The 25,716-nt window shown below is 37.4% G+C and overlaps 1 protein-coding gene across 1 annotated transcript in view; it reads right to left on the reverse strand.

Annotated features, from left to right (window-relative positions):
* Nucleotides 1-25,716, reverse strand: part of RSRC1 (arginine and serine rich coiled-coil 1) — a 152,510-nt gene that overhangs the window by 119,042 nt on the left and 7,752 nt on the right. The window contains exon 3 of the mRNA XM_054075019.1: nucleotides 3,909-4,061. Within this exon, the coding sequence (XP_053930994.1) occupies nucleotides 3,909-4,061 (153 nt within the window). The remainder of the gene's footprint in view (nucleotides 1-3,908; nucleotides 4,062-25,716) is intronic.

The following is a 25,716-nucleotide window of genomic DNA, read 5'->3' on the forward strand; positions in this document are numbered from 1 at the left end:
TGTCATCAGCTTTATTTTGCAAAGAGTTTTCACTGGAAATGAGATAATCCTGATAATCTGAAAGATGGATCATTTCTTGTTTATGAATATTTAGGGTGTGCTGCTGGGACATTTTCTCAGCTTGCGTTGCTTTACCTTTTAAGTGAGCACAAAACTATTTCAAAGCCTGATAGACCACTCTTAACACCAGATTTTTTCACCAAGTACTGTCAGATGCTGTAAATGAGCTTCGCAACCCAAATTCAAAGCAGCTGTTACCACAATCCCCCCCTCATAATGGCTGAACAAATCGTATATCCCTTAAAACGTTTCAGATTGAAAGAACAGAAGAGTTCAGCTGTTTTGCTATGACTGTAACACAGCCTGTCTCCACAAAACAGCTGACACTTCTCCAACATTCAAGAAGTTCACTGCTCAGCCTTAAAGAATCTTCACTGAAATGGAGAATGCCAAAGGATGACGACTGGATTACTACAAGCAGAATTTTTTACTCTTGAAGTCTCTCTTGCGAAGTTTACTGTCAAGAAAAGATCTGCTCTTGAAAGAACTTAAAGTTGTCCTGATTCATAAAACAAAGCCTTTCCCACTTAAATCACCAAACACACAAAAGCCAAGTACAGAAAATAAAATTAGAGTTTATATGAGGCAGAAACAAATAAAAAACATTTCCTTCTTAATTACTGCAAAACTTGCATTTTGATTCGCCACTTTAGAAGAACAGTCAAGTCCCAAATATATGACTACTTATATCAGATAACCTGCCATGCTGACAGATTGAAATACCTACTTTTATGTAAAGTCAAACTATAAAGTCAACCAGCACCCAATATTGTTATTTCTTCTTCTCATAATCTGGCTTTAGGATGATCTTCATTATAGCATTAAAGTAGCTATTTACAACAAAAACCTTCCAAACATACGTGAATTTTAACTGAAAACAATACCTGGCCCTTGAAGCATTGTGGAGTACCTATAAGGATCTATTTGATGTACAGCGGTCAGAGAACTACTTTTTCCTCTACTGATTCCCTGCTGTTGGAGTTCCTAGAAAGGCTCTGTAAAACGTTACTTTCAGTGCTGATCTAGACACTAGGTCTAGAAATACATTCACCCTAAGAGTCATCTACAACAGTTTCTTCTAAGTATTTCACACCCAGATGTACACCTGACAGTCATTTTTTCTGACCATTTAGACTTTCTTCCTCATATACTGAGACAAAAAATGTGAATAAGTTGAAAAACCAGCACCACCATTCTGGTAGTGATAGCAGAGGAAAAAAATACTTATTTTTTTCCTGTCCAAAATGAATGCAACTTAAAGCAAGAAAAACCCCACGCATTTTGAGGAGGCATCACCTATCTCTGTTTACTATCTGTCCGATGAAGACACTTGATGGAGCAAATTGTGCAAATACTGCTTCCTGGTCTCCTCCAGCACCAAGTCACTCGTGTGAGCTGTGACGTTCCAGGCAAAGCAGTGAACCGTCATCCTGCAGTGGAACAGCATCAGGCACAGAATTTGCTACCACACTTGGCTGCGGAGACAAGCTATAACAATTCTAACCATACCCACAAGAGGAAATCTGGCACCGCTATAAGACAAAAATCCTAAATTATAATATCTCCCCACTGCGGCAGGAAATGAAGGAAAAGACACCAGAAGCCGATAGACCTACAGAGGGCAAAAGGTTCACCCGGTGTGCGTTGTACCATCCTCCTTTCTATAAAAACTTAAAAACTAAGGACAGGTGACCTTGCTTGGCCAAGGAGACCTTTCTTTCACATATTTTTCAACCAAAAAGAAAATTTATAAATAAATAACACAGAGGAAGAAAGCTGAGTGCTTGGAAGGCTTGAGGAAGCCTCATACAAAAACATACCTGTAAAACTTTTTCCATGGCCTCTTTTTTCTGGAGCACACACAAAGCAAAGAGAAACCACACTCTTTGTTCCTACACACATGCATTTAAGGGAAAATGCAGGTTCCCAATTCACTCTTACTGGGTCATTAACAGACTATTCTGTAGCCAAATAATTGTGCAGTCACTGCAAACAGCAATTGCAAAGAGCTCTGTCTTCTCTGCATATTCAAATACATTGCTTTGTAAAGCAGTTAGCAAACAGTAACGCAATGCTGATATGGTCTTAATCTTCAGAACGGCAAATAACTGCAAAGGGAAAACGATGCTCCGATCCATATTCTCTTTTCAGACATATTTTGATCATTATTTGATTAAACCAAAAAACATGTTGTCCCCCCTCAGAGAAGTTTATGAAGCACAGATTATATTAACATCATCCTAGGTATATTTCATTTTATAGTCTAATAATGCTCCAAGTAAGAAATTCCTGTACAACGCCTACCAGTCAGTACCCGAGCTCAGAGGAAAACGGACTGATGCCTTTAAATGTTTCTATTATCAATTTGTACTCTTTGTCCTAACTACTTTGGAAATGCCCCAAACAGGGCATTTTGTTTTCAAATTTAGCATAAGCAATTTTGTAAGTTACCAAAACAAAGATATATTGCTTGCTTCCAATAAAGTTCTGGGCACTTCCTTTTCTTCCTACAGCTCTCTCATATTGATCCCTGTTATAAAAGGACATAAAGTCAGGCAGTTTGCTAATAGAGCACTGCTATACACTTCAACATCATTTAAGATGTGCTTCTTCACAAAGTTCAGAAAACCTCTCGCACACCAAATGTTATCCGTTCGGTGTGGACACTTTCCCTGCTTTTCTACTTCAACAAAAAAAGTTAATTTTGGAAGGAACATCCAGGCTTCTTCTCAAGTCTTCCAGAAGTGTCAAAATACATTTGAACTTCAGGTAAATGGGTAAAAGGCATCTTGTTTACGGCTTATCAGACAAACAGCAAACATCTCAGAGGTCCTGAGTATAGCGAACATCCACAACAAGAAGAGACAAATATCCCATATGGTTGAGTAAAATGTGGAAAGTATCCCTTAAAAATGAGTGGAAAACACCACTCTAAAGTTCCCAGAAGTCTAAGTAGTCTACTGTAAGTAAGAAAAAAACCATGCCAATATATAATTTTGAATATTTATGTAACAATGCTATAGCCATGGACAAGGGGGGTAATGCTGTCTGAGGGACCAAGTAACTCACATCATCGAACCATAAAACCAGGGAGGGACAATAATGGTGAGACTCTTCCACAAACGTGGGTGAAGGATGCTACTACAGAAATTTCCATTTAGCCTTTCAGTGGGAATCCGCCAAAGGGAAATTCATGAGGTGACACAGCACTGTCTTTCTTTTTGAAACCAACCCCATAAACAAAGAAAAGATAAATATCGCAGTGAAAGTTACAGGAGATCAAGGTGTATAAAGCAGAGGCAATTACAGAAATTGACTTTTCTGAAATCTGCAAAAACAAGATCAACAATCCAAGCCATTACAAGCAGGTTTTGGAAGGCAGTCCCTCATGCCCTCATACCCACAGCTTCTGTTGAACTGTACATCGAACGACAAATGAAGTCAATAGGATCCTCTGACAATGTAAAACAGGCCGGGGTGAGGAGTGAACAGTGGAAACCATCTTTTCACAGAAAATAGTCTTTGTCCTTCCCAATTAATCTAATCTTCTCCTTAAATTGTGGTTAACATGTATTGGAAAAATATTTATATTAATCAATTGAAGAAAGCTATTTAGCATACTTGAAATCAAGAGGAAAGAAGAATTGTAAATTAAATCATCATTTAGCTTGAAATGCTGTCACACTCTAGAATTTTAAAATACTAAGAATCACACTATTCAAATACTTTAAACAATTTCCACTTAGTTTCCGTAACATATTTTGCACTATACAGCAAACTCATTATGAAAACTAAAAAAGCACTAAATTGTTCCCTGTATTTATTATATTGCTTGCCATTTCACTTACCCATGCTTCGTTTCTTTTCCCTTTGCCTTCTCTTTTTTTTCCTTCTCTCTGCCTTTACGCCGCTCTCTTTCACGAGACCCGCTGTGAGTTCTCCTATGACTGGATCTTTCACTACTCCCACTGTAAGAACGTTGTCGAGGTCTTGATCGTGATCTATACAAAATCCATAGTATTAAAATTTAGCAGTCATACATTTTCACTGTCACTGTATGTTAAATCCGTTAGACAGTCCAACTATTTTAAACATATTTCCAAATCACTTAGTAATTTAATACTTTTAAACAAAAACCTGCCAATTTATGAAAAAAAAAAGTGGAAAAGAAGGCATAGCTTCTACTCTGAAGGAAGAACACAAAACATTTAAACCACATTGCATAGTATTCACACATTAACAAAGTAATTTGGTATTACCAAAGTAAGCTTTAGTGCCACTGGAGAATTTCCTTCCTTTACTTCTTGAACACTAAACTTAAGTTCTGATGAATTCACCAAAGAATTTACCGCTGTTACTAACTGCCTGTATTTACATAATAAATACATATTAAATACATCATGCACATCACTACTAATAGCAATGTTCCAACAAGAAAAAAGACAAAAATTAAGAAGTGACGGGCCCAATCTCATCTCTTTAGCCAGCAGAGCTGACACTCGCACACAGCTTCTTAATGTCCAATTCAGATTTGAAGCACACCTTTGCAGAAAACCTATAAACATACAGCCCAATGATGTAAGAAACAGAATAGGGGTGAAAGCGTGCGTGCACACAGTTGGTTCTTGGTCACAAGTTCCTACGTGACTATAGGATACCCTGTTCTCCATCATGCTATCCATTCCTCTCTAATAAATGTATGTCATTACCAATAAATGAATATAGAACAAGAAGTACTGCAATATGACGGTTTCAATATGTATCCAAAAAAACCACATCTCACAATTCCTGAATTTCTTTAAGATGATTTCTCTAAATTTCAATTTATAATTTAAGACAGACCAGTACATCTTTTCTACCGTACCTGAGTAGCCATGCACAACGTCTATTTTAAAAGGCAGTAATTCAAGTTTGCATTAGTTTCTATTACAATATACATCTTCATAATAGTTCTAACGGCACCTCATTGAACACTTTCATTAAACACTGAAAGGATTGGGGGAAGGGGCAGATTTTTTTTAAAACAACCTAAAAAAATTTATTTAGCACCTCTTGGAGTGCAAAGCTCCAAAGGCTTTTAAAAGCAAAGGCACATACAAACGATCACTCAATTTAAAAGGCAACAACTGTTTAATAAAACTCAACAATAGAACAAGCAAAAGAAAATACTGCATCCAGATGAAGCTATAAATTACGTTTAGGAAGAATGTTGTTATTGAGTCTGGAATTTGTCCAGCATCCCGGGGTTACCGTACCTATTCCTCCCGTCAAGCCTTTCAGACCAGCCCCAGAGGTCAGCACCTCCGGGTTACGTTTCGTTCAGCAGATGGCATCTCTTGCAACACAATATCTCCTATTATCGGTCACGCTATTAGCACTAATACAAGAGACCAAATTACCACTTAAGTGACATATTATGAACTACAGAACATTTTCTGTCTCAAAACGGATTTTTATTGCATCATCACAAATTAAAAAGCATCCATCCAATTTTCAGTCCTCAGTCAGAAGAATTTTTGACCTACAAGAGCATTCTGAATATTGGCTCTATTTTTCAGTTGGCACAAAGATGCTGGCTTTCTGAACACCATGATGAGGCACGCACAGATTTACAGACCACTGTCTCACGGACATTCATTATTCAGAGGTAATCACGACTTCTGAGAGCTCTACAGTAAGATACAGTATCAGAAATAGCAGGAAAACCAAAACAGACAAATAAAAGGACCCTACAGGAATACAAATCACCTTCATTTGATGTAAGGCCTCTCCTAACTTAAGGGCATAGTCTTTCAAACAGAAATAACTGAGGCATCTAACACATTTACTGTTAGAGAGCTCATTGTCTCCACTCAAATTTGAACTTGTTTTCATATCTACCTACCACAGTTGTAACAGCAAATTCAGTTCAGATTAGTTGGATTCTCAAATCCTAGATTGCTGTTTGTTCACACATCTAAGTAAAACAAATGGCAGGTGTAATTTATATACAGAGAAACTGCTCTTAAAAATTAAATGTAGATTTGTTGCATCACATTTTTAATACACTTAACACCATTAACAAACTTGTATTTTCATTACAGCAGCTGTCATTCTTTCATTTGCAATTTTTTGCACCCATTACACTTATTAGCCTAGGGTGATCAGTAATAATTGAATTTTACAATCACAAAAAATAGCTGACACAGTTTGCATTTCCTGTCCCATCAGGCAAGTGAGGCAGGCACATGACTATCGATGGGATATTACAGCAAAGAACTGAACAGAAATGTTAAGTTCTACTCCACAGAAGCCATCACTGCATGACACATTAGTTCAGTCGTCCTTCAATTACCAGAGCAGTTGATCTGGGCTGTGGATCACAGATGCAGACAATCCGGAATTGGCTTCATGCAGAGACAACTTCAGTTTGGTCAGACTCGTTAGCTGAGATAACAAGTTAGCACGCATGGAAGGGTCTTCAGGGCAGGTCAGGAGTGAAGCCCAGCTGCCTCTGGGGGCTGCAGACCCCCAGCCCAAATCAACTGTGATGGTGTTTTGGGGGATCTACAGAGGGAACAGCACCAAAAAGGTCGCAAAGTAGATCTCGCGTATCCCACTGCACTTGATTCAACTCGCAGTCTCTCCTATACACTTGCTCTCCAGTAGCTAAGACATCTGCAGGGCTTATTTGCTCAGCAGAGACACAGCCTGGGCTCCTCCAAAGTAAGCTTTCTTGGGTCTTCCATCATTGTACAAAGTCCTCTCCAAATATTTTGTAAAAGTAATTGTTCGTTACTTTCCCTTAAACTCCAGAGCTAAAGCCTTCCCAAAGGAAACCAACTCTACCATCTAAGTTAATTCTACCTATTTACATTGATTACAAACAGGATTTATAAAGCATGGACAAAGAAATATAACTCCAAAAATACACAAAGATGTACTAACCCCAGTCATAAACAGGGGTGAAGTAAATAAGGAAAACTGAGGAACAGAGAAAAGCCACAGTCTATCGTTAATGCTTCCTTCAGTTCCTGTACACTAGGGAAACAGACTCCATTTATCATTTCTAAACTAGGGAAACTACCACATTTCTAATGTCGTTCAGCAATGATTACTTTTGAAAAAGCTTATCTTGTATTAACCTTTCTCCTTCACAATCCATCCACAGTCATAGTAACAGACAGCTATTAGAAAAAATCACTAAGCAACATCAACACAGCATTTTATTAACAAATTTAACAAATTAACAAGTTTGTTTTATTAAAAAAATTAAGCTCAATCTCAACTCTTGTTTACATCTTCTTCTAGTCTGAAAAGAAAATCTTAGGGACTTCTCAAACAAGTAAATAAGCAAATATATTTGAAAATTTTCATGCCTAAGTAACAGCTCAGTGTATGATGAGTCAAGATGCATTATGTAGCTTAACCACATTTTGATGAAACAAAGTAAGAACAGAGAATAAAAGATAACATATAAGACGGCAAAAATAAACTCTTTGCAGGATAGCTCTCTACAACAACTTCATCTTACAGCATAAAATAAATTCTGCCAGCGATACTTCTCAAACTGAACTTGAATTAACAGTTCGCCAGCAATAACCCATCCAAGAACTGCTGAGCTCAAGCAGGCAAGACCACAACCTTCTTGATCTCTGCTAGCATGCACACTCTGAAGAGAGCTCTCAGATTCTATGAAGTGCCATAGGAAATTATGATTAGCTGTGACTGAAGTAAAAGCCACAATTATACCAATCTACTGAGTGAACTTCACTGCTAGAGTGCATGAAACCGCTCCTCCTCAGGCCATGAAAAGGGTCTCGGTAGCACAAGTCTCAGAGGGACAAGTGGGAGCTGCAAAACAAGTAGGAAAATAAGGCAGCAATGGATTTTTGGCTACTAAGAGGTTTTCCCTGCATTCACAAAAAAGAAAAAAGAAAAAAAAAAACAAAATATGCATTAAGGCTTCTTTCTCCCCAAATTGAAAAGCTTAAGGAAGCGACTGATCAAAAGAATAAGCAAATCAGAGACTCACTTTATCTTTTAGAAAAGGCATAATACGTAATCTAAAGTGGGAGTAAAGTCAAGTGAAGAGAACAGAATGAGATCGCTGATTTAATACAGTTAAGAAAACTTAACTAAACAAAGTTAAAGAGATTAAACCCATAGCAAGAAGCAAATGAAAGGTACGCAATATCATATACTGAGGCAAAAACATGTATACAGAAAGGAAACTATACAAAAAAGCATTTAAAAAATACGAAGACGGAGAAGCACAGTTTCCCACAGAGTATAGGAAAGGATGCGCTGTGTTTGTAGGCAGGAAGATGTCATTACTCTTCCTGTGATTTTTTTTTCTTGGCAAGTACTCCCTAAACAAACTCCCTCTTACACAGAACTGCTCCAGGACGTCGGTATCTCAAACCTGCCTAATTCCTCCCAGCTCCGAGGGAAGCTTCAATTGTTTACATGCTTCCAGATTAATTCTGTAACACCAAACAAGCTTCAACGAAAAAGGTGACAACAGGACTATTCAATGAAGAAGCCATGATTGCCCATTTAGCTTGGGCTTGTCCAAAATCACTGCGTGCCACAGAGTGACTGTCTGACCAGATACCATCCTGCAGGCATCAGGAAAGAATTAAGGCAATATGTAAAAGCAAGTCTGGAATGTTGTAAGCTTCAAGTCTTTGACTTTGCAATCCATATAGCTTTCTCTATTTATTTTCCATGCTCTTTCTTCCCCCTTTCTCTCTTCCTTTTAAAGAAAGAGTCAATATTCAACATCTAACACAGACTTTTCTGTGGCAACGACAAAATTTGACCAAAGAAACCTCAGAAATTTAGGTAATGCTTTGACACCTTCAGCTACTGACCTTTTCCCAGGACACCAAGGCTGGAGGTAATGAAAATACTAAGATCAACAAAGAAAATGAGGCTTCCTATCACCTAAGATGCATCCAGTGCTCAGCAGCATCACCCCCCGGCAGCATAGGCAGGGCTCCTGGTGCAGAGCAAGGGCTGACCTCCAACCAAAGGCTGTTCCCTGCACTCACACAGTGCAAAGCTGGAGCACGCTGGAAAGCTGCACTTAATGCCACAGAACCCCATCTTGCAGTATGTTACGGCTGTCATGAGACAGTCGTCTTTTTTCTTTGCCCATAAGCCCAAAATCCTAAAATATTTCTTTTAAGAACACTTGATGCCAGCCTCCATAAAGCCTGTATTAAATACAAAATATGCAATAGGCTCTGGATGGTGGAAGACAACTTAGTAAAGCGAAAATTAAAGTCTACTAAATTTGCTACTCAGGGTATAACAAGCTGCAGCATATTTCCATTTGTAGCATGAATTAATTCCCCTATATGTTCCCATTAATTACTATTATAATATCTTGTGATCTACATAGAGCGGAAAATAAAGATACAATGTTATGAAACGGAGCTACAAGAAGTCATCTGTGCCAAGGATTCATAGTAAACAAGAACAAAAGTCCACAGATCAAGCAGAGAATACAGATTTTCTATTTTATTACTGCCGAAAATTAAAAACAATACTGATTAGTCATATTAAAGCAAGTCCCAAAGTATTCAAATTATAGGAGTACGGGAGGAAAAAAAAATATGAAGCTGAAAGAGTAGACTGCCAGCCTGCACCCCCCTTCCCCTCAAACCGACACACACAAAACACCCACCCACCATGCCAAAGGTTAAGTCATTTAGTCAAGTTCAAAGATCTTCAAAGAGTTCTTAGATCCAGATAAGCCCATATGTTACCAAAATTCTGTGAAAAGCTATTACTTTCCAATCTGCTTTTCATGTCCAACTTACAGAACACACAGATGCTTGGCATCACTCAGTATCCCTAAATTCTCACACCAGATAATCAAGGCTCACCAATAACTTTCCTATCTAAAAATCCTAAGAAATGTCTTTATTCCATCAACACTTGGTCCACTTGTAAAAATTGAAAGTATCCATAAAAGCCCATTCAGTTACTGCACAATAAGTGTTAATTTGCTAATTTCTTCACAGGTAATCAATTAAAATGTAAAATATTGGATAAAATTAGTTGCACTAAATTTAACAGCTGCTCCATAAGCATAATTAGTTTCACAAGGGCCATATGTATTCTGAACAGAGACAGAGTTGAAACAAATAAGCAGATTTTAAAACAAGTTTGAGGAAATCTGCATTTAATTAGCAGGTGGGCACTACAACTGCATAATGTTTTTATACATTTATATTTATGAAGTGACAGAAGATCTAAAGGCTTTTTAAAATGGCGTTTATTGTTTGAATGGGAACTGTTTTGCTGCATGCTAAAGTGATTTAAATCCTTATAGCTCTGCTTTGAAAAAAATCATAAATGGTGAAAGAAAACATGTGGAAAACTGTAAAACTAGAAAGAATTTGCGACAAAAAGCAGATACACATACCATAACCAAAAGGAAACTACACTTAATTAAATGTACACTACATCTGGAATATCAGCCTAATAAAACGTGAAACTATTAATTTTCATTGTTCTAAAGGAAATGAGGTCAGTGTCGTTTAGTATTTCCCCAATTATACTGCACTAAAGCATTGAACTATATCTTATAGGGACAATCTAATCTTTTCAAAATACTACAGTTTGAAAATAGTCACTGGATAGGCTTTTTAAAAGGGAAAGAGGAATCTGAACGCAAATGCAAGACAGGTCAATCAGAAGAAAATGAGCATTCTCTCAGGGAAGGGAAGGTTTCGAAAAAACAAGTGACTTTATTGGCAAACAGTAATCACCACTCAAATGAAAGTTTCTAAGCTGCCAAGCTCTTCCCTACCATTCTACTAAGCATCTCTCAGCTGATACAACTCTTATTAGATTATTATTAGCTCAATAGCCACAAACAAAACCCAATAAATTCATGCCTCTTTAATACTTCAGCAATAAATCAAAAGTCCAGGAAAGAACAATGAAACGCAACTGCCTTGCATCAAACCTGGGTATTCATATTGGTAATAAAGACATAGTGCAAACACACAACTAATTACAGCAAAATGAAATGTTCTCTTTCAAAGCATATTCAGAGAAAGACGCTTGTTTAACTCCACTTCACCAGCCAGAAAAAAGAATCACGGTACAAGTTCCTGGGGAAGGTAAAGTAGTTTCACGCACCAGATGCACTATTAGTTTGTAATTCTAAAATGCATGCATTTGAGGAAGTTAATTATAGATAATATGTATGATAATACGGTTTACTTATTTATTGTTAAATATAAGGTGAGGGAGACTGAAACTAGGCAGAAACAGAGTCAGGTTTTAAGTCTGAAATGAGACTGGTGCTAAGAGGAAAAAGCAGCAAGCAGTTTAGACCGTTGGTACGTGACAAAATACAGGGGTATTAAAGATAGTCAACAGCATCATCCACAGTGTCAGAGAAATACAAGATAAAGTATAAACAATAACATGAGACAACCAAGAACATTGTCTGCAGAACCCAGACAGTGGATTCACCAGATACAGGCATCGATTTAGTTCAGGAATAAACAATTCTCCACCTATAAATTACATTAATCATATAATTAAACATTTGAGGAAATCACACTCAAAATTCCAGTAAGCTGTAGTTCCTGTTGGCATGAACAGTACATAAGCACAGTCAGACAGAAGGACAGACAGAGAAGACGCTACTTCTTGTTTATTCTCAAGTGGTCTGTTGGTTACAAATCTAGTTCTCCAAACTGCAACCTCCTGGTTTAGGTCTTCTCGCTTCCAAAGGAGATTAAAGTGCCTTCTCTGCCACAACCCACTGACTATCCTACAAAGAGTCTGCCTACAGGACCTGAAAGACTCTTGATCCAGTGCTGACAGTGACAGCGTTTCTCCAGTTCAGCACACTCACACCAGCACAAGGGTGCTGGAAAACCTACAGGAGATCAACAACCAGATGAAAAAGAACCGACACCAGAAATACACAAAGTTCACTTAAATTGAGCTTTTGTTCAGAGGTTTGCTTCTTGTGGAGTTTCCCTCAGGAATGAGTGATACCAGAGTTGACTACAACCCTACCAGTTGCAGGAGCACTTTGACAAAAGCCTTCAAGGAAGACCAAAACCAGAAAACAGACTTTACTAAATATTAGCTGGAAACCAGAAATATAAACCAAGACTAAATAGCTGGTATTCAAGCATAGAGAGAAACCATTTGGTATTGTTGACGTTCTTTTACAAAATGCCTAACAAAGCTGCTTACACTAACCTGTACATAACTATAACTTGAGTCCTTCATCAAATGGCTCACTTGAGGAGCATTTCCTTGCATGCAGACGCCTAACCTGCGCGAAAAGGCCACATGCACATCACAGATACGTAGCTAAGTACATAAACTAACTGCAGTGTTATTGGATACACATTAGTTTTGCATTCGGCACAGAAAACTCTCTATACTATTTTCAACAGGCTTTTTTAAGTAGAGGCAGGATTGTGGGAGCAGCTGTGGCCAAAGGAAGTGTAACGAAGTGTGCTGGCCGGGATTTGGGAAGGGAGAACAGCTGTGTGAACAGCTCCCACTGATCTACTGGAATTGTGAACTGTTCTACTCCATTAGTGATGGCAGGAAGGGATTCTCTCCCCACTGTATTCCTTTAGCTTACGCAGAGGTCTCTAACTGCCCTAGATAGAACTGGACCAAAGGAACAGAGATTCTTTGGCCTCATCTTCAGCAGAGAGAATTGTTGTATCATTCATTTCCCTTGCTAATCTGTACAAATACTCTGAACTGCCTCTCCTTGCTAAGGTTTCCCCTCAAATTAGGGCTGTCAGTTTAACATCACATCTATTTTTACACGAAATTAATTTCTTTCACATCTCTGTTTTCTTAGAGACCATCCCAAAATAGGACATTTTTCAAACCCCACATTCATGTAGCCAGCTCATGACTGAGCAGTAAAAGTGAGAATTTAATTATAATAGCCTTTCTGTAATTAAAAAAAATACAGAAGTGGGAGCCAGTACACCTTCCTGGCTGCTAAACTAAGAAAAAAAGCCACCCTTACAATTCCACACCCTTTCTCACTCAAAACAGTTGGAGCAGTTTGGAAATTCTAGGCTTCAGGGGTATAAAAACACATACACCAACACAAATGTACGCAGTACCCAGCTGCCCATACACTATATGTAAACTTCCATATAGTATCAAAGCTAGGGTTGATAAAAGAAGCAATTGTTATTCCAGTAATCTGTTAATAACAAAAAAAGCATTTGCATCAGTTGAGAACATTCAGTTGTTTTCTTCTCACCCAAGAGTTTAAAAGCTACTCAACCTCAAGGTGAGGCAAAAGCAAAACAGTTGTTACGTTTGCCACACAAAGAAGGATTCCTTCCTTTCCTAACAGAATTCCAGAACTGCCACTGCTTAGGCTGAAGAAAAAGCAACAAGAAAAAACAAGTATGAAACTTCTGTTCCTTTAAATCATCCAAATCAAAAAAACCCAAAACATCTTGACACATTTTTGCATTGTTTTTTTTAAAAATAATGGGAAAAGTTGTATTCTATACAGATGGATAAGGTAACATTCTATTAGCAAGTAAATTCATCAGGCTTTGCAATTTATTCATACATACATGCACTGTTACTGCGTTCTTGATACAGCTGGATCTATTTTAAAAACCAAGGGTCCAGCTTTCTTTCAGGATTCTCAATAAATACACTGAATTATTCGTTTCTACATCACGCAGGCGTTAGCGACTCTGCATCTGCTCTGGCAGGGAGATCTGCATCACACAGCAATGAAAAAGAGTCAATTCCATTTTCCAGATGGAATCACTATCCAGGTAATTATTTGTTGTAAATTTAACAACACCTCTGATATCACGTTAAAATGTTAAGGAATGTAAATGAGAGATTTCAAGGTTGAATTTTGCAATTCACTGGTGCCTCCGAGAAGTTCGGATCAGCTACAGGTAAGTGCTTCTCTTCTGTCTCTCTTTGACAAGACCATGAGTTTATTTTTTGTGACTAAAACATCTAAGATCGAGGCCCCAATCACGGATTGAGCTTAAAGACACTGTAATACTTATGTATGCCTACATCCACCAAGAGATATTAGACAGCTGAATGTAATTATCTAAACAGATGCTTGAAATCGGCTTACACCAGTGGACACAAACTGTTCTCAAACTGCAAAAGCCCCCAAACGCTGCTCAGAGCGTTCCAGCCCCATCGCTGCCAACACCAGGCACTCAAACCGGGAAGAAGCACCAGCGCGGACCCAAAACTGAATCAACAGCAAAAAAAAAGCCATCCTAACATTTCTCATTCTTCAGCCCTGCAGCAAGCTGCAGTGCCATTCAAAAGGCAAAAAACCCTGCTTAAAGACAAGATTAAAACATACGCTTGTCCTTGGAAAAAATACCTAATTTAAAAGACTGAAACTATTGAGACAGACTCGATTCACGTGACGAACAGAGGTCTCAAACGATGCTTTGGAAATAATACTTGGATTAAAAGCTCTGTGTCTACTTTTACTTGACCGGTAACAAATTAAAGCATTATTCCGTGCTCACAATTCAGAAAAATGGGAACTTTTTTCTTTAATTCAGTGATAAGCAGAGGTTTAGGTTTAAATTTTGAGATGTAAAAAGTTTGAGGCATTCTATCCACGCTTTTTACCACATCAGAATTATGAAGCATAAGAAAAACTTGTAGAATATTGTCTTGTTTTCCCAAATAAAAAAAAAAAAAACCTCATCTTATTTAATGAAAGTAGCCACAGCTTTACTATAGGATCAAGTATCTGAAAATTAAGTCATAGAGCATGCATAAGAAAGCCAAACAGTACCACAGCATGCTGTCAAAATCTTTTGATGATACAACAGAAAAGGTTTGCATGTTTTACTACTATTTTTCAAGGCACATTTCATGAACACAAAGACAATCTTATAATTTACATGCAAGTTAGGCATATCTTGCTTTATTATTTTGTATTTTACAAACACAGAGTAGATAGAAGAAAGCACGGTCTTTGTTTAATATTCTCCTAGAAGAATACTGTACAGTTTACTTGCTGGAGATCGATGAAGAACACATACCTGACAGGCTTATTGGATGCAAAATCTACTTCGCTGGAAGTTACCACTTATAACTTTGCTATGTTTTTCCCAAACCCCATCTCTAATGACTCATTAAAAACTCCAAGGAAGGAATGAGAAAGAAACTCTCAAAATTTCACTTAGCATACCCAAGAAAAAGCATTTTCCTCATGGAACCAGCAACTGTTGCATAAAATATTGTGAAATAAAACTTATCTGAAAGAAAAATAATAAAACCTGAACTGTTTAAAAAAAAATACATAAAGCAACAAAACCAGTTGATCATTGTACTTCAAAATGTGTTCTGATCAACTGACAACACTGATCACAAACTACTTGATATTAGTCCCAATTTAATGGGCAATAACAACCAATGAAAATGCGATTTCTACATACCTAAGCCTTTGTTTAAAAGACTCTCTGTTTTACTATGGAATTCTCTTCTAAGCTTTGCTTTTTGTTTCAAACACAAAACAACAAAACCTCACAAAACCACAGCAAACACATGAAATAATTACAGTCCAGCATTGCACGGCCCTTCTGCATCTGCAGGAAGCCTGGCACCAGCAGCTCTTGTGCACTGCACTCATCTCAATTTTGAAACCTGAAGGCAAGAATTAAAATGTAAACTGTACTATTTCTATAACCAAGAATATTACCAAATTTATGCAGCTAACAAGCCCGCTCCAAAAATAAAACACTACCTATTTAGTCCCTCAAAATCTTCAACAATTGTCTTCCCAACAGCTACATTGCAGCTCCAAGAATATTAACACCATTATGGAGAAAGGGGGAAGGAATTGGAACATAACAAGATTTTAGAACTGAATAGCCGTAAGACATACGATGCTAACAATTAACTAGGCGAGGAAAACTTGCCCGCCAGCCCTTCACCACCTTCAAATGCCCTTCAGTGGTCATCGATGTCCCTGTGCCTACGCTGACACCATAGCGGTTCAGCTGCTTGCGGTTAATTTTGCTGGTAGAGATTTGTTTTACTGTTGAGTGTTCTTCATGTCTCTCCAGCTTTGTTTTTGCCCGCACCTATTGTTTCCTGCTACTAATGAAACAACAAACTCGTTAGGTCTGAAATGCTATTTTGGATACTGGCTGATGCTGCAGACAGTACATCAAGAGCTCAATCCCTGTTTGGCACTTTCTTATTAATGCATGGGTACGCCAACTAAGTACAGGCTACCAAGCTATTCCCACTCCTCAGATGAGATATCATCTCTAATGATCTATCATAATAATCTTCACAGTTGCAACATACTAGGAACCTGACAACTTTGGTTACAAAGCTTCGGTTCCATAAGATACACCAATCTTGCGATCGTAATAGCTCACTGTAAGATATGTTCTGAAATAAGGTCAAAACTTCATTGTATTATCCAGATAATTAGATCTTTTGAATTAAGGAATTAAAAGAATACTCTGTAATTCAGTACTTTAGCACCGTCTTCAGGAAAGCTTTCATCAGGATACTCAAAATTGTACTTTATCCTATTGCTTGATCCACAACATTCAGGATTCTAATGTTCCTTTCAGGCTAGGGGCTAGTAAGAACACATCCTAACAACTCCAAATTATCACCCTCGGAGTAAGTAGCTCTATTGGGACTCAAGAGTACAGTTGCAATCTAATGCACTTCTGCAGTTTGCAGCTGGAAAACTTAAAGCAAACGCCTGCTCACTGGGTCTATAGGACAATCAACAGCGTAAGGCGTGTAACTGCAGATCTTGGCTTTATTCCCTACATCAGATACAACTGAGGACCAATGGGGACAGGCTGGTTTTCTTCCTGGTGAGTCTGCGCCCTATCACAGCACTGACACACGCTGCTTCCTTTCTCTGGATTTGGAGGAATTCTACTCTCTGCTTCATTCTGATTTACAGAAGCGTCACAAGTAAATTTAAGAGTGGACTGGAATAATGAAAAAGAGGATCCTTATATTCTCATTTGAGAGTTAAAATTCTTGATGTTAGAGCCTTAAGGGAGAATAACCAGCTGACTTGAAATTCATAATGGAGAATAAAGAGATAATAATTTAAACAGAAGGCTTGCTTGAAATATGCCTACGTCTCCCATTTCTCCACCATACTCCCCTCCTTGCTCTTCCAATCCCCCATCCAGCAGCTGTTGTATCGTATCTTCCAATGGGGAGGCAGATAAAGTGTATACCATATGAATTCTCAGAATATTCACATTTTCAAGGAATGGATAGTTCTTAAAAGGAAAAAAAAAAACCACAAAACAAACCCACCCTTTGAAATTTTCACAGGCAAATGGAGCAAAAGATCCAGGACAAGAACAGCAGGAACAACTTTTTGTTTGCACTATCACTAATCCATTCTGTCATTTATTTGTAAATATTAACATATAGTACAACAATCAGAGAGAATGGAGCCTAAGAAGCAGCAGTGGGAAATAATATCATTTGGCTATTTTCAATTCATTTTCAGAAGGGGGGGGGGATAAACAACAAACAAACCAAGAGTTATTGAACATTCCCCGATTCAAACCTTAAAGGGAGAAAAATTACATTGATTCCTTGGCGATGTCTACCCTTGACTGGACAATTTGGCATTAGAGCATCTCAAGCCAAGACAAAGCAAGGGGAAATGAGCTATAAGTTACGTAGGGGACAGGCTGACAGCCCTTTCAGAAGTCACAGCTGAAGAAGGACAGCAAAAATTTGCCTGTGTTAATCTGATTACTCGAATTTGTGGAAAGGGCATGACTGATTTGCCCAGTGTGTGAAACTTTATATATACTGCTTTTGTTTAGTCATTTTCTTGAAAAATATGAAATTTTCTCTTTTCTAGTCTAGTGGGAGAGTCAAAGGTGCAAATCTATTTTGGAGGCTCTCACCAGAAACACAACAGCTCTAGGTAAATTAAACCAGACTTCTTTATTACAATCTTCTGTAATGCGCATTTCATTTCAAAATATGCTAAAAAGAGACTTACTTGACAAAAGATACTTTCCCAACATATTTTCTTGGTTTGTAGTCCTCAGCAGCTATAATAGCACAATCTTTAATTGTACTCTGGTTTTGCTCTATGATAAAGTAACTTTATTTAAACTGTTACAATCAAGCGCCTTAAGGAGTTCCCAAAAGATGAACGACTTTTAGTTAGTAAAAATTGCATTTCATTAGTCAAAATAAGATACAAATTCAGCAGCTCCAAGTCAATGAAAACAAGTCAGTCGTATTTGCTTCTAAGACACATGGAAAAAAAAAGAGCTAAACGACATTTTGCTGTGAATTTCACATGGTCTAACACTGTCCACTCCAAACCCCAAATTCAACACAAGCCAGATGTTGACATTTGATAATTACATAACTGTATGTTTACAGTTCTCGCTGTGAACAGTTTTACGTCATAGCTATACTTAGTGATTCCCATCGCACTGCTATACATCAAAGAAAAATATATACACGTCAGTACTTACAATTTTGACTAATGCCAGTATTTCCAATACAATCAATCAGAAAGTTCAGAGGCAGATTAAACTCGTTGTTCTGCTCTAAAACAGATTCTCAGTAGCAGTTTCAATAATCTATGGGGCAGCATTTTCATTATCATGTAATGATGTGACTTCATAAAACAAAAATTCTAATGGGTATGAATAAGAAAGGCTATTTGTATTCCATACGGGTTTCCTGTCATGAATATTTGTTTATAAATATTATCTCTTCTCAAAGCTTACCATTATTGAAGTCTCAAAATTAAAACAGCTGTAAGAAATTTGGAAGAATTCTGCAGCTTTCCTTAAGAATTAGTTTACATTTTAGTTTACGCTACCACAATTCACTTGCTTTAATCCCTTATCAGAACTAATAGTTCATAAATAAATTCCATTTTTTTGCTTTCTTAAAATGAATAGCTATTTTCAATCAATCTCACTCTGTAAACATAATCTGAACAATTATTTTTTAAACTTATGTTTTAACATGAAATTACTAGAGCCACATTTTTTGTGGCAGAAATGGCCAAGCTGACCTTTATTTTATTAGCCTACAATTTGCTCACCAGTGTTTTCTTAAGCTATATGAATGGCTTATATACATTGACAACACCCCACAGATGGTTATGATTACATTCAACAGGACAACGCGCTCATTGAAAACTTTCACAGACGCTTACCTAATGGGATGTCACATTAAATCTGACATAGGCAGATAAAATAACTACATACTAATTATAACAGCTCAAAAAGGTCATTTTCAAACGACAGTCACAACATTTCCAATGTAATTACGGACAGAACCAATGCACTAACATTCATGTAATAACGAGTTTTTAAACAAGCACGATTATGACATAGCTTTCTTCTGCCAGAAGATGTCCTTGAATAGACATAGCTGTCAACATCTTGAAAATAGATGCTCCTCACTACAAAACTCTGGTGAACGTCAGAATTCGATTTGACTGCTATTTGCTTCCTCCCTTAATGCTTAATGACTAATTCCTCAGAGATACCCTTAAAAGCCCTAAAATGTTGTCCTTGGGTAGAAACTTTCACTCAGCAATCAATCGGGAGCAAATTAGATGATTGTGTTGAAATGTACTGCACTGTTTAAGCTAACAAATGAATGAAAAGAGGTGGTATATCGGAACATATGCCGCTACACTGAAGTTGCTAAAAGGGTCTGTTGGAAGAATATTTGGTTTCCAGTGAAGCTAATATGCTATAAGAAGGGACAGTGATGAAAGAATACCAAGTCATATGGAAATCCAAATATAGTGACAGACACAATTATTTTACTAATTGCTAATGAATACAGTCAAGTGGCTTCAAAAAGCAAAACTTTGCTTGGACTACTTCAGGTTTTGACCTCTGCATGAGCAAATGCATTTCAAACTGAAGCCCACCAAAATTGATTAACGGCGCCAGCCAAGGCCAGCGTGTAGTTGAAGCTTTTTTCCATCTATCACATGGCCCCAAGGATAGTTAAATGAACCTTAAAATGGCTACAAACAGCTCAATGACTACACAGACTCCTGCCAATTAGAAATAATTAGGCAGTCATTTTGGTGGTAAGTCTTTTTAAGTGCATACATAATGATGCAATGATGCTTATTAGCGATCTCATATGAGCTATGCTCAAACAGCCTGCAATAATTATGCAACTATCACAAAGCCTTGCACATCTCTGTACTTCACCTTAATGCATTTAAAAATCCACTTCATTACCTCCAGTAATTAATCCTCCATTAATTGCAGGAAAAGCCCAGTTTACCGTGCTTCTTTTCTAATTATCTTATAAATAGTTATGGTTCTAATTAATGTGTTCATTAAGCTGAATATCTTTCTCAAAGCCATGCTCAGAGCAAAGGTTTCGCTTTTGAGAGAAAAAGCCTAACTAGCCATAAGGTGAGGCCATTTTGGTGGTATTTGCTTTTATTTTAGTATATTCAACCTCCTAATTGGCATTTAAAATCTAATTTGGAAGAACTTCAAGAAGACTATATAGTAGAAAAATAGGAAAAGGATTTTCTTTTTTTTTTTTTTACCTATTCTCCAATCAAAAAGCTTAGAGCTTTAACAGGAAAACTTTTAGCACATCTTTTTGATATAGACGGGTAACAGATTTCCAGTGCTATGCCACAGTTTAATTTAAATTCTACTACAATTCAGCTTACCCTTGCATGTTTCCATATAAGAGAAGCAAAAACTATAGAAGAAAAATAGATATCTAATAGTAAATGCATAATTTAAAAAAAAAAAAAACCCATACTACTGCCCTTTCTGGGCTATAAATCAGCAGCACAGACTTACAAAAAAAAATTAAATCCGTTATTCAAGCTGAGCATAACATAACCCTTTAAAGGCAATGAGAGTTTTTCAGCTTGCTTTACTAGGAGTTGATACAACCCCATGAAAACCGCAACTGAAGAATATCTTCAAGTAATACTTGAGCATAAGGAAACTCCATATCGAAAGCATATGTTTCACAGTATTTAGGAGATATGCACATAAGAATTAGCAGAAAACTTAAAGATGCAAAATAAAAAAATTCTACAATAGTACAGTCAAAAACATTTAAGTTGTGATTAATATTAAGGAATAGATATTAACTCCCTATCATTTCCTAGATTTAATATTTTTTTAAATATACATTACATTTAAATACATCCCTCTCCAGTTGCACTATGCAAAACAAAGTTTTCACATTTTTTCCTTATGTGATCACTTATTTAACATAAAATATTTTGCTCAGATAGTTACTTACACAGTATTTTACCACTAAAAGGACACAGGCTCTACACATGCCAGAAATTATCAAGTATTTTTGGGTAATCTTTTCTTCCTATATCATCACACCTCAGTAAAATCTGGAACCACTGAACTCAAGAGCAGTTTTGCCATTGACTCCTAAAAGGCCAAAGTTTCATACCAATAAAACTGTATTAGGACCAGATGAAGCATCATCATCAACACATACTCTTGCATTTTAGGGCAATGGGGTGCCTAGCCTTAGAAACTGGCAACGTTCCCCATTCACAGTGCCTTACTGTAGCTTAAAAATTGCTTCTCACCTGATCTCAACCTGAACGACCCAGGCTTGACTCTTTTTTCCCCATCCCACATTCCCCATGCGTTCTCTGGCTTCTCACTGAAAGACAGCACAAGAGTGAGCATTCAGGCAGCTCAGCGCTCTGAACCATCCCCAAGCACAGGTATGGGAGAAGAACAGGCACTAGAGGGTGAAGGAACAGTCAGAAAAGTGTCACAATATCCAACTTAAATCACCTTAATCTAGCATGAACTTGCTCACAAAGCCACTTTGGTCACAATATCAACAAAACCTGGCAGCTGCCTATACGGATCTTGAAGTACAATTGATTTATACGGGATAAGATTTGTATATACCAAAAATTCTGTATGCAGCAGCTACTGTTCTGCTCACGAAGACAGCGATGCCTTGCTACTGAGCAACGGTCTCAGCTGAAATCTCAGACAAAAGCAGTGATCAAAGAATTCCAGGGCACATACGCTGATTTATGCAAAGAACGATCATCTCTGAACACCAAAACAACAACAGTAAAATCCTCCAAAGCAAGAGTCAGCAACTACCACCTCTGCCACAGATGGACTTTGAGTGGCTTACAGCACAGCTAAAAGCAAATAATCACCTCAAGGAAAACAGCTAAAGCTGGCAGCCTCCAGCTCCTGGCTCCCACAAAGTTTCAGGCTAGCTTTCAGCCACAGAGGCAAGATATGACTGATGAACACCTTATCTCTCTGGTAATTAATTTTTCCCAGGATCTGACATATTTCTAGCAACATACTTAACCTCTTGTTTGAGAAAAGCAACGCATCAGGCACAGCAGACTTCAGACAGTGCTGACTCCTGACCCAGGGTGGCAGGTTCAAAGAACTGCCCCTCATGTAACTGGACCAACGTAACACAAGAGTAATAGACAAAGATGATTGTAACCAATCCATTAACACACAAAATAAACATGGCAAGGAACCTGTGGAAGAAAAGGTAATCCATTGTTCCAACTATCATGGACAGGGAAGCTGAATTAGGATTGTCCATGTCATCTTAACTCTGGTAACATACAACTTCAGCAAGGCGGATTTCAGTACCTTCAACCAAATTCAGGCTCATTTTTTAAATACAGGGTCACCAGGTACTTGTATTCCACTGTTACAGCGTGACTGCTACTCTTGCAAGGGATTTTTTACATTCTGATGAATCCTGTAGAAAAGATATAGTAAAACACTTCTGGGTCAAAAATACATGCTTTTTGCCTGCATCTTTTTAAATCAGATACTGTCACATGTTATTAGAATTAGAAATAATGAAAGATGGGAAAGTAAAGTAAAAATAAACAATAAAATGTTTCTAGTAAATTCTACAATTCTGTGTTTTCCATTTCAATAATCACATTCTTAAAATTAACACTGGAACCAGCAGCAATTTACATAGCAAACAACAGTCTTCTATTACTGATGTATCTTTAAGACATCTGCTCCATGTTCCTTTGCATAGCTGCCTCTAGAAACGTGATCTCTGCAGCAAAAAGAATAGATTCTAGTTCACAGTCAGAGCTTTGGTAGCCCAGAGAGGTTTATATAAAGTAAAAATACATGGCAGTTTAGACTGTAGATACATCAAAATCAAAAAGCCAATTCTCCACTAAGAGGAATCATATTCTTTTTGTCTTCTTGAGTCTCTTTTTCCAAACAGAAAACTGAAGCATAAAAAGCGAACCCAAAAAAACACCAACCTGAAAGTACGCCCTTTCCCTAAGGGAGAAATAAAAGGTTTCAGAAAAATAAGAAGCTCTACTTAAAACATATTCTATGTACATAACACCTGGACTGCTTTAGAAAAAAAAAAAGTTGACATGCAATTAACTCAATACTTAGCTCTAAATGAATAGCACTTATGCATTCATATCTTTTTTTAAGGCTATTTTTTTAATACCAATGAAAGGCATCAAAGCAACTGTCACTAGCAGCTATCTGCCCTTATTGATAACTTAAGAGCCCTTGGCATTGCCTTATGAAGTTTAATTTCCCAAAGTGGTCAATTAGATCTTGGTAATGTGCTCATTGGTGGGTTATTGCTCTAGGATATCTTCAGTGCTACTGCTTCACCCCTGTATTTCTTCCAGTACACTCATGTGGACAAACTGTTAAGGTCCTTTTGAAAAATATCATTTATTGTAGTTACAAAATATTTTTATAGACTATTAGCGATATAACCCGTAATGCAACAAGACCCTAAATAAATGCACGTCTTGATTTATTGGGGGAAAAAGAAGCAGTGTGATCTGACGTTACCTTCCTCAGAAAAACTAAAGATCAGCAAACACAGTAATCTGAATTTCACTGGTTCTTCCCTGTCTCGAGTCTTTATTGGAAGTTTAATGAAAGAAATACTACAATATCGTAAAGATACATTCTAATGGACGAAAGAGTCCAAACTTCCCACTCCCCACCAGTAAAAAGAGACAAATGTGTAATATTTACAGATTCCTTAAACAGTTACGTGGGTCTAAATAAAGTTGCATGCAAGCGTTAATTTGTGTAGCAGAGACAGAAGAAAACATATCCTAGGCAGCAGACGAAAACTTTAAAAGAATGGCAACTGCCAGGGAAAAAAAGGAAAAAAATAAAAGTAGTAATGAAACATTTTAAAAAAATATTCCAATGAAATAGCATTGTTTGATTTCTTACAGGCCTTTATTCTGCTTCTCTTTGGAAAATTCCTGGACCCATTTCCAAAGGAGGTATTTCCAAAGCATTTTTATAGATTAAGACAGCTTTTCAACAGTCAGACAACATGTGCCCAACCTTGTTCTTCACACTTCTCTTATCATTTCTTGTTTCTTACAGCAGATACACAGAAAAAGGCCCGGCTGTGCCCTTTCTCTTTCCTTGTAACTATCTCACTGCTCTGAGTCCATACTGCCATTGTTACTCAAACTTCACTTCCTAACTCCTTCCATCTCCTTCCTATCAGACAATATAAGTCCTATTGCCTGATGTCCGTAGGATGGTCAATTCAAAAACCACTCACTTTCTTCCCTAAGCTTTTCCTTTCCCCAGGACAGCTAACATCGCCTACATGACCATTTATTCTCATAGGCGAGAGCTCTACTCAACTGAAACCAACTTCAGCTATAATTCATACACCTGCCTCCTATTTGAATTTAGTCTTTCTTCACAACATTTTTAAAAATCAATCTTCTAAGCCCACACAACTGCAATTCATCTTATTTGTGTGATGATCTTTGCCCACTACTTGAGCCACTCCATTTCCCTCTTTCTTTTTTTTTCTCCCAACTACTCTCCCCTACCTCCTCTTATTTCTCCCTAAAGTCTCAGCCTAATTTGCAAGGCTCCTCATAATTTTGATCTTTGTTTATCTGCTGTTATCTTTTCTAAACACATACACATGCCGACATTAATATCTATCTCAAAATGTACATCCTTTTTAGCCTTCTTTTGCCTAAAAATCCTTATTTACTTTTCAGGCCAATGCCATTCTAGAAAATATTTCCTGGAGTTGTTTGTAATTAAAACTCTATATTGTAATTTATCAGAAGCTATCATCTCTGGAGGTGTTCAAGGCCAGGTTGGATGGGGCTTTGAGCAGCCTGATCCAGTAGGAGGTGTCCCTGCCCATGGCAGGTCGTCAGAACTGGATGGGCTTCAAGGTCCCTTCCCAAACCACTCTGATTCTACAATTCTATCAATTAGTGTGTGCTAACCAGAACAGACACACCTAGTCTACAACTAAAAGCAAGTTTTGAACGCAAGTTAGTAGAGATTATATCTTGATCCAGCACTTATCAGCTGTAAGTTGTGATAAAGTTTAATTTGGAAAGACCCCAACACATTAATGCTACCACACTAAAATAATACGATGCATGGAAAAAAGAGACTTGCTGAAGGCAGACCATTCACCATTCCAAGTAATGCAACCACACAAACATTCACTGATCATACTGTTCATATCTTTGAAAAGTCTTACAAACAACATTTCACTGTGCAATATCAACTCTTTACTAAAATATTTGCTATTAATGGTTTGAATTTATTTAAGTAGATGCTTAAAAGGGACAAAGACAAA

The sequence above is a fragment of the Cuculus canorus genome, chromosome 9 (genome assembly GCF_017976375.1).
Source record: "Cuculus canorus isolate bCucCan1 chromosome 9, bCucCan1.pri, whole genome shotgun sequence".
Classification (NCBI taxonomy): domain Eukaryota; kingdom Metazoa; phylum Chordata; class Aves; order Cuculiformes; family Cuculidae; genus Cuculus; species Cuculus canorus.